Source organism: Glycine soja, chromosome 6 (assembly GCF_004193775.1).
Source record: "Glycine soja cultivar W05 chromosome 6, ASM419377v2, whole genome shotgun sequence".
Classification (NCBI taxonomy): Eukaryota; Viridiplantae; Streptophyta; class Magnoliopsida; order Fabales; family Fabaceae; genus Glycine; species Glycine soja.
In genome coordinates this window covers 13,217,039-13,228,030 of record NC_041007.1, presented here as the reverse complement: position 1 = coordinate 13,228,030, position 10,992 = coordinate 13,217,039, and the positions used below count along the sequence as shown (strand labels likewise).

Below are 10,992 nucleotides of genomic sequence, written 5' to 3'. Positions count from 1 at the left end.
TTATGCAAATCAAACAAATTCAACACATGTTTGGAAAGAAGAGCAAGGTAGTGGTCGTTCCGTTTGGCGTCTGGCATGGCAATGTTCCCTAGGCGCTAACCACTTTCTCTTCTCCGAAGATTATTATTTCTCTTTTCCCAAAGCACTTCTCTCTTCCATTCTTTCGTTAAAACATTTTTCCAACGGCTTCTGAAATTATGTGACACTCTCCTCAAAAAATGCAAGAGACGCTCCTCAGTCTTTCCGAACACCACCACCAAGACGACAGCAACAACAAAGACATCGAGCTGCTTCTGGTTCCGCCGCCGTGCCGCCGCCAGCCGCGGATGGCGCGGCGCGTGTCTCCGGGCGCGGTGGAAAAAGCCCTCCCCTGCGGCGACATCTACAGCGGAAGCCTCTCCGGCAACGTCCCTCACGGCACCGGAAAATACCTCTGGTCGGACGGGTGTATGTACGAGGGCGAGTGGAAGAAAGGCAAGGCGTGCGGCAAGGGCCGCTTCTCGTGGCCCACCGGCGCCACCTACGAGGGCGAGTTCGCCGCCGGGAGAATGCAGGGCCACGGCACCTTCGTCGGCGTCGACGGCGACACCTACCGCGGCGCGTGGCTCTCCGACCGCAAGCACGGCTTCGGCGAAAAGCGCTACGCCAACGGCGACGTCTACGAAGGGTTCTGGAGGTGCAACCTGCAAGAAGGGGAAGGGAGGTACACGTGGCGCAACGGGAACGAGTACGTCGGAGAGTGGAAGAACGGCGCCATCTCCGGTAATGGCGTGCTGGTGTGGAAGAACGGGAACCGTTACGAAGGGTGTTGGGAGAACGGTGTTCCGAAGGGGAGAGGGGTGTTTACGTGGCGCGATGGAAACACTTCTTCTGGGAATTGGGGGAAAGAGTTTGTGAACGAGAAACGTGTGTCGGTGGATGAGTGTAGTAATAATAATAATAATAATAACAGTAATAGTAATAATAAGAGTGTGAGTTTTCCCAGAATTTGTATTTGGGAGCTTGATGGTGAAGCTGGGGATATCACTTGTGATATTGTGGAGGCTTCTATGATTTATGGTGGAGGAGGAGTGTGTGAAAGTGATGTACAGTTGCAGAAGAGCCCTTGTGGTTCTGTTGATGGGGATGTTAAGAAACCGGGTCATACGGTTTCTAAAGGACATAAGAATTATGATTTGATGCTTAATCTTCAACTGGGTATTAGGTATCTCATCTACATTCCCACTTCAATTAGCTTTCCAGTTATGGTTTGGTTAGATTAGATATTAGATATTACCACATCATAGATACATCCCTTTGATGAATTAACTGTGTGTTTATTTAGATACTCTGTTGGGAAGCACGCTTCGGTCTTCCGAGAGCTTAGGCCGGGCGATTTTGATCCCAAGGAGAAGTTCTGGACGAGGTTTCCTCCAGAAGGGTCTAAGTTTACACCTCCACATCAGTCTGTGGATTTCAGGTGGAAAGATTACTGTCCTGTGGTGTTTCGGTATGCACATTTTTAATTTCTATACTATATAAGTTTATTTGATTGGTGCTCTGTGCACTAATTATGGCTATGTCTTGGTGGGGGATTTAGGCATCTAAGGGAATTATTTGGGATAGATCCTGCGGATTACATGCTTGCTATTTGTGGCAATGACACACTTAGGGAGATGTCTTCTCCTGGCAAAAGTGGAAGCTTCTTTTACCTCACTCAAGACGACCGGTTCATTATCAAAACCTTGAAGAAGTCGGAAGTCAAGGTTAGTTGATAGCCTTTACTAGACTTTAAGATGCATTTAATTTGATGGAGAGAGCTGTAAACCTATATTTAGTAAGGTGAGGTCTCACTTTCAGCTCTCGCCCCACCGTCCTTTTTTTTTTCTGTGGGTATTCAATAATTAGTTGGTGGCCATCTCAGGTGCTCATCAGGATGCTTCCAAGTTACTATCAACATGTGCGTCAGTACAAGAATTCGCTGGTAACAAAATTCCTGGGGGTTCATTGTGTCAAACCTATTGGAGGTCAGAAGGTATGTTTGGATTTTTTATATAAATTTTGCTTTCAACTGGGTATACTGTTTATGAATGCTTGTTACAAATTACAATGAGATGAACACTAGTAAATAATAAATAATGCTATGATAAAACAGACTCGATTTATTGTGATGGGCAATGTATTTTGTTCGGAGTATCGGATCCATAAGCGGTTTGACCTCAAAGGTTCTTCTCATGGCCGCACAACCGATAAACCCCAGGAGGAAATTGATGAGACTACCACTCTTAAAGACCTTGATCTTTGTTTTGTCTTCCGCCTGGAAGAGTCTTGGTTTCAAGAGCTTAAATGGTACAGAATCTGCTGCCAGGAGGGTTACATATTGTTTTTACTTTAACATTTTTTTGTGATGGTCTAAGAGTCGGTTGGTCTTTTGTGATGACTTATGCTCAGGCAACTTGATAGAGACTGTGAATTCCTGGAAGCAGAGGGAATAATGGATTACAGTTTTTTGATTGGCCTTCATTTTCGTGATGATAGCTCAGTTGATGAAGTAGTAAAGAGTTTACCGGACGAGTTGTGTTCAGGTATATATGTCTTCTTACTTCCTCCTGTGTTTCATTTCATTTGAATTAATTGGGTCCCCGAGAGATAAAAAAATCTGTGGGATTTATGGGTTTGGCAGGCAAGAGAGACATGCAAAATGATGACGTACAGGATATGAAATGGATACCCATAGACCGGTATGCCCTTTACTTTTTATTCACAGTATCTGACTGTTTTTGTTGTTTCATCATGATGAATAAATTGCTACGGAGTTTTGGAGATGAGCAAAAATAATTGTCCTCCTTGAATTTTTTTCATTTATATTTCCAAAAACGGACAATGTTTGGGGATTTAAGAGATCTTTGTGCTGTTCTATTATCAGCTTGAGCGAGCTGTTATGTGAATTCCAACCCTTCATTTCTTGAAGATGGACCATTTCAAGTCAATCAAGGGAATTTGGATTCGGTTAAAGATGGACCATTCTAAGTTGCTATATTTTATGACCTTTATATTGGTCTCTTGACACTTACACCCATTGGTAGCCATAGCTTTCACTTCTATGATTTATTTGCTTGTGCATGTGCCATGTTCTTGAGCCTTAGTCTGTCTGGACCCAGTCATAAAACAAACAGAAGAAAAATGCTTCTGTTTTAAACTATCAATGTGGCCCATACGCATGCAAATAGCTAAGACCACCATATGGCCACAATTCATGTAGAAACAAAGCAATGGCAAATAAATGAGCATTATATTTGTGACTCTCCAGTCCTCTCCATTTGTGATTTAGGAGTAGGTGACTTGCTAGTTATCTCCTTTTTGGAACATGATTCTGTTGGCGGAGATGGACCGCAAATGACTTGAGTTATCATGGAAAAATTGGAGGCAAATTTATCGACAACAAATGCTGGTGGGGTCATTTGATTTTTCTGAGATGGGCAAAACCTTCTTTGCAAAGCTAATTGTTAGTTGACTCATGACTGTGATATTGATAAGGCAGTGGTGGTTGCTAGGACTTGAAGCTTAGGAATAGGAGATATATTTGCATGACAGTGACATGTAAAATGTTGTCATTGCTGTTAGTTAGTCCATATACACGAGTTGTTTTTTTAGTTTCTAAACTATAATTACCGGTTACTTTTAAGATCTAGTCTAGTCAACTGAACAACAAAATTCCTTATTAACTAAATTAATGTTCAAAGTTTTGTAAACTGGTATATCTTGGGCCCTCTTCTTGATGGTTGGTTTATATCCTAATCATTCAAATATTTGATTTGAATTTAATTTATCCATAAATTAAGGTAATTCTTGATATTCCAGGGGACCTCTAATTCGGCTGGGAACAAACATGCCGGCCAGAGCAGAGAGAGTGTGTAAAGCTGGATTGGATCAGCACACTGGTACTGGAAGTAGCAATTCTATCCCTTCAGAGAGTGGTGGTGAGGTCTCTGATGTAATCCTTTACTTTGGTATAATTGACATTCTCCAAGATTATGATATAAGCAAAAAGCTAGAGCACGCATACAAGTCACTGCAAGTGGATCCCTCCTCCATCTCAGCCGTTGATCCCAAGCTATACTCCAAAAGGTTTAGGGATTTCATACACAGAATCTTTGTGGAGGACAAATGATAGATATTTTTGGAGAGAGACAATTGGAATTGAAACGGGACCAACTTTGGCTTGGTGACACTTTAGCATCATCAGGGATATGTCAGTGAATGCTGCAAACGTTGGCGATTTAAAGTTTCAACAGAGATGTTGGTGTTAAATTTAAATACAAGTCTTGGTAGTTGATGGCTAAATTTTTCTCATAGCCATTGAAAATGGATTGAACCGGTGAAAACTGGTAGGGGGGGTGCTGGTAGATGGACACGGCAGAGGGGATATGCTTTTTTTGTTTTTTTTATTGAGGGGAGAGAGATTGTGACCATAGTTGTACATGTAATGCATCATAGGGCAAGTGATGGGAATTCTTTTTTGATGACTTTTGTTTTGGTTGTGGTTGTGGAGAGAAGGGTAGGGAATAGAAAAATGGGTATGGATAATATGGAGGGATTCATATTTTGACCAGGGTTGGGGGTGAAATAACTGTACACAGACAGTCAAAAATGGATAATGGAATTGAATTGAATGAACATACATTTTTGGTTGGCGAGATCAAAAAGAGATGGTTTACCTGTTGAGCAAGAAAGAAAAGTTCCCACAGAGGACCCCTCTGTCTCAGTCTCTCTCTGTCTCTGCTGTTTGCATTCAAATGGGTGTTTTTCACTTTTGCAGTGAATAAGGCATAAAAAGAAGAGAAAAGCACAAGAAAGAAAGAGTTGGGTGTTTCCTTGGTTCATGTTCCTTCTTTGTCACTCTATAAACGAAGTTTGAAAAAGCAGAATAACAATAATAATACAAGGGTGTGTCCTTTTTGCTTCTTTTGAACAATACCAAGAAGCCAACAACTCGACAAAGCAATAAATTTGGGCACGAAATGTGAACCTGTTTCGTATTTGAGAGTGATAGCTATCCATGCATGTTGTGCCCCAGTATTTCTTTTAATAATAGGAGGAAATTAATGAAACTTGACCCTGTATGCAGGCTGCATAATTGACTTCGAATAACATTAACTTTTATTAAAATTAGTTTTAGAGTAAAGTTATTTATGATGGGATGTTTTTATTAAAAAAACAAATTAATAGTAAAATTTGATTTTTTTTATTTAACGAGTTATTTAAATATTAATTTTTGATGATGTGACTAAACATATATTGAATATTGAGGTAAAATTAGGGTGGTAAAAAATTAAATTTTTAAATGTCGGAAGATGAAATTATAAAATCGAGAAGAGAAGCGTCTTGAATCTAATTCTCCCAGAGGACAAAAATAGTGTTGGCTATTTAAGAAATGGACTGTTGAGCGATCTTACGCTGCTTTGATCCTGAATCTCGCAGGGCTTGTTTTGTAGTTGGATGGAGGAGTCATGCTGTCTCTTCTCTTGGCATGGAATATAATAAACTTTTATTTCTTCCGTAAATTCAACTATACTTTTCCTATGCAAGGCCCAAGGGGACCCATAAATTTACCCATAAACTAAACTTTTTTCCCCACCTGTAAGACATTTCATGAATATATGAAACACTTTATATTAAACATTTCATCAATATTTATTTCATTATTTATTATTTTTCTCTAATTTTGTTGTACTATTATCTCTATTATACATGGACATTTTTTTTTTCTTTTTCACTAAGTCTCATATAGATGGTATTCAATGTCCTTCCTTAATTAAGGCATTACCAATATCTTTTTCCCCGTATAAACAGGGTTTCATTTATGATGTTATTAAATAATAAAATTTAATTTGAATATATTTATAATATAAAAGTATTTTACATTTGTTTCAGATTGAACTTGAGTTCAATCCACATATGGGGTCCACTTTGACCAAACAATGGATCAATCCAAGTAGCAAGTGTGACCAAAGTGAAAAATAATATATCACACTTGGTTCAAGAGCACAGTTACTTTGTTATTACACCAAAATAGAGCATTATTATTTATGAAAGGCCTTGGACACTATGTGGTGAGTCAAGCCAATCTCATACTCCTATAAATATAACTAACGTTAAACACTTATTACAAATTGTCACTTTAACTTGAATGTCATAGACTCATAGAACCTTTTGGAGCTACCCATCTATTTTCACAATGTCTCGAGAGCTCGCAATCATATAAAAATAACGAATTTTGTCTACTCAAAAGCTTATTTTACTTAATGTCTTTCAAAGTTTATTGGTTTCAATTAACAGTTCATCTCAGACGCGTATTGTTATGCATGATAAATATATTAACTTTAAAAGTTATATAACATCAATTCTATTGATTGATTCGGTAAAAAAAAAAAAAAAATTAGATTCACACTACAGCTAATATTGACTGTTTGAGTATTTTAATGTCGTCAACTTATTGTACGATTTCGAGCACAATGATTTTGAAACTATTTTTCATCATCATAAACATTTTTACAAGTTTTTTTTTTTTCAATTGCAGAATAATCATGAGCACACGCACTAGTGATTAGTGCCAGAGATACAATCACTACCAGGCATTCAGTGGATGTGATTCATTTTGAAACATGTGAAATGAATGAGAAATTAAAAATGAAATAAAAGCTAGTACTATTTTTATTATACATCATTGAAATATGAAATACGTAAACAGGCAAATTCCCTAGCTAGCTGTAAAATGGTGAAAAACAAAGAAACAAAAGGATAAATAGTGGAAGTAAATGGTGGACGTGGGGTGGGAACTGAACTGTACAGGAGCACAGGAAGAGGCACAGCAGCAACAGCAACAACAAGCAATTGACAACACGAAGGAATAAGTTGGGACTTGGTAGGCACATATATACACACAATTGAAGCGTGAAGCCGCAGCAAGATGGAGAGTATCTTTCTAATGTTACATGACATTCAGATATTTTGTGTTTATTTTCTGAAAGTTTTAAAAATATGAACCCTAATACTCAATTTAAACCATCCCAAGCAAACAATTGATTTAATTGGTAAGAATTGAACTCATATCTCATGAGAATGTGAGTTTGAATTTTATTGTCAATATGAGAATCTTATTAATATACTTAAGTATTTCTACAAGCGTTTGGTGAACCTTGAAGTATGTTGTGATTCTGATCAGCCTTCAAGAATTCACCTGAACTTTATTTTAAAAAAATCATCCCAAGTTAATTCATGTTAATTGGTTTGATTAATTACCTAAAACATTTAAATCAAACAAAGTTAAAGGCCTATGTTTTTCCTGAACCCGAACTAACTTAATCCAAATCTGTCCTTAAATATATAAGAGACAAAGAAAAAATGAAAGGTATGTAAAATAGATTTAACTCGCGGGACAACATGCTTAGCTTATCATTTTTTACAAGTTGGATAGCACTTCGCACATGCTATGATGCTAACCCTTGATATACTCTGTCCTGCATTCGTGAGTTGTGGTAGGAGAAAGTAGGTGGATGTCGGTTCAATTTTTTTTAAAAATTATATGTTTTAGTTCTAAGTTTTCAAAAGTATTAATGTGAATTTAATTTCTTTTGCTTTTAATTCATATTTGTATTCACATACTCACCTCTCATTGCATTTACTTATTTTAACAAGATATTTTTCTTGTTATTTTTTCCCATTATTTTATGTCTACCCACCATAAAATATAATAGTTTTTCTTAAGGTATAAAATATGATAGGTTAAATTTCTAAGTTATTTTTTTAATGCAAGAATAGAAAATAATGTCATGAATTTATAACAATTCACATTCTGTTTAACCAACTAAGTTATACCTCCTTAATAAATTTTTGAGTTTTAACCCATTTCAAAAACTAAAAAACCAACTATTACTCATGAATTATGTCAAATTTTAATGTGTCAAAAGTCATGATCCAATCTCATGGTTATCCCATTGTCTATTTTTTTGGACTATAAATATCTTTTACTGGAAGACAATAAGATCACTACAATAATAAAAAAATTTATTTAAGTATTTGATAAAGTTATATATTTATATAATTCTAACTCAAAACATTATTGATTAAGCTAAACAAAACTGCCTTTCAATTGATTTGTTTAAACAAATCTTATTCGATATACCTTATTTCCATCCCTATTTAATCATAGTTGGGCACTTAGGCTTCGGCCTCCTTCTCTTCTTTCCCAACCTACTTCAAATTACAAGAGTAGCCTAAATATGAACAATAACCTCTCTTTAAAGAATGTTACCTTTTTCTAACCTGAATAATAACTCTTCTTCTCTGTCCTATCCATGCCAATTGTTGTATTTAGAATGCTACCTTTTTTATAATTTAATTTAAAATTTTTTGGATGCATTTGAAAGTTTCAATTCTCAACGTCAGAAGCATTATTCCATTGATTTTTTTTTTGCTAAATTACAGTTTTGGTGAATTTATAATTTTAAATCCGTAATTTTGGTCCCCTATTTTTAAATCAAGACTTCTAGTGTTCATATTTTTCAAAATAAGTAATTTTAATTTTTTGGTCAATTGAGTATCCAAAGTCAATGTAACATATTAATGTTAACATGAAATTTATGTAAGTGTTGATATGACACTTATATGAAAAAAGATTAAATGAAATAAAAAATATCTTTTAATAGGAATTGAACTCATAATCTTTATTCATAAACAAAGCAATAAATCATTAACACACTTATTTTATTTAGTTAATTACATTAAAATTATTTTCTATGTATCATTAGTCAAGAGTTATTAATTTTTTCCTTCAAATTATCAAAATTTATAAATTAAAAAATATTTAATATATAAATATTTAAATTTTATTTTATATATTTTATATGTTTTTATTTCAAATAATTTAGATATTTTTTTTACCAATTTATAGTTAAATTTTATAAATTAATATGTAAATTATTTACATAATTTTTTAAAATTTATTTTAATATACAAATTATTTGTACTCTAATTATTTAAGTACAATTATTCATAGACAAGGCAATAAAATACTTGTTTTATTTAGTTAATTATATTATTATTATTTTCTATATATCATCAGTTAAGAGTCATTAATCTTTTTTCAAATTATTAAAATTTATAAATTAAAAAATATCTAATATATCAATCTTTTATATTTTACGTATAAAAATAATGTGTATAATAAAATTAATTTACAAAAAAATTATGTAAATAATTTGTATATTAATTTATGAAATTTAATTATAAATTGATAAGTAAATAAAAATATGTAAACTATTAAGATAAAAATATATAAATGATAAAACAAAATTAAAAATATTTATATAATTAATATTTATTAATTTATAAATTTTGATAATTTAAAAATAAATTAATAACTCTTGATTAGTGATGTATAAAAAATAATGTTAATATAGTTAACTAATCAAAGTAAATATGTTAGTGATTTATTATTTTGTTTATGAATAAATGATCATTAATTTAATTCCTATTAAGATATTTTTATTTTTTATTTTATTTAATCTTTTTTAATAAACAATAAAATATTTTGATTTATAAATAAGAAGATTAAAGTTATAATTTAACCAATTTTTCTTACAGATGTCCGGTAAAAAAATAAGGTGATTTCTCACAAGTTATAAGCTGCCTATCACTTCAGATGAAAAAGAAAAGTGCAAAATAAATTGCTGCAAACTAATGTGACATGCTCGGGGAGGAAATTCATTTTTCCCTCCTGAGAGCATATCCACCTTAGAGATGGAGGAGTCCACACGTAATAAAGGCCACACATGTGTAATGATTTGTATCCTTCATGAAGTTACAATAATTTTTCCCTCTAAACATGCACGAAGGACTTTAACTTAGACTAACCAAAACAATCACACGTGACATGTACAAAAATTGATATGAAGAAAAGAAATAACCCAGTTTGGCAGGGTTAAATAGGGGGAATTGCTTTCTGCACCCCATAATTGCTTTCTGTACCTTTTTAACATTCTAGAAAGGGCTAATCCGGAATACAATCCATAATGCAAAATTTTACATCCTGGAGCGGGGTGCAGGAAGCAATTTCCATAATAGGATACAGTTGGCCATACCTTTTCTAAATTAAATAGCTTGTTCAAAGAGAATTGCTATTGGTTACTATCCCATTTGTTATTGGTACCTACACACCTTTGAAAAGATCCTCTTACCCCTCTCAGCTCTCCCTCCCTCTTTTCCTTGCCCACACCCCAACCCATCACCACCACACCATCCCCAGATTTGAACCACTGTCAGGCCACAACATCAGTGGTTCCCTACACGTGCAACCTCAACCTTTGTTTGGATCGCACTAGTGTCTTCCTTGTTGCACGATGGGGTGGTGTTTGCACAACAACACAATGGTGATGTGACTCGTATATCTATTGGCGTGGGGTGTTGTTTGGGTTGCATGATAATGTTGTTGGTATGGCGGTGGCTTGGGGGATGGATGTCAACTTTGACGTGATGGAAGGTGGTAATATGGTGTTTGGGTCATGTAGGTCTTGGTGGTGTTTGATGATTGTTATGGTTGAAGATGTGAAGTGTGCATAGGAAGAAGGATGGCAAACATCCAGGGATGTTAAAAAAAACAACAAAAACACCATTCCATTTATATTTTTGCAACGCCTTCAAAAAATACAACAAGAACACAATTTCTTTGGTTACAATTGTATAACATAATTGTGTTTTTGTTGTTTTTTTCTTTGGCACTGCCTCCATTAACAACGAAAATATGATTGTGTTGTATAATTGTAAGTAACAAAATTGTGTTTCCACAAAAGAATATTTTTGAAAAAAAATATTTTAAAATACTAGATAGGGGCCAATAGCAACGCCTCTGTTGAAAACGGTCCAGCTCAACCCAATATGAAAAAAGCGGGTCCCATCGCGCGCACAATCACAAAAATAAGTTAAGTTGAAGGCTCGTTGGCAACGGTGCAATAG

The 10,992-nt window shown here is 34.7% G+C and overlaps 1 protein-coding gene across 1 annotated transcript; it reads left to right on the top strand.

Annotated features, from left to right (window-relative positions):
• LOC114415878 (phosphatidylinositol 4-phosphate 5-kinase 1-like) lies at positions 1–5,018 on the top strand. Its single transcript, XM_028380739.1, has 8 exons — positions 1–1,204; positions 1,325–1,489; positions 1,580–1,745; positions 1,904–2,014; positions 2,135–2,328; positions 2,431–2,564; positions 2,663–2,720; positions 3,841–5,018. Exons 1-8 carry the CDS (start codon positions 219–221, stop codon positions 4,148–4,150), a joined length of 2,124 nt encoding a protein of 707 aa, XP_028236540.1. The 5' UTR covers positions 1–218; the 3' UTR covers positions 4,151–5,018.
• The last annotated feature ends 5,974 nt before the right edge of the window (positions 5,019–10,992 follow it).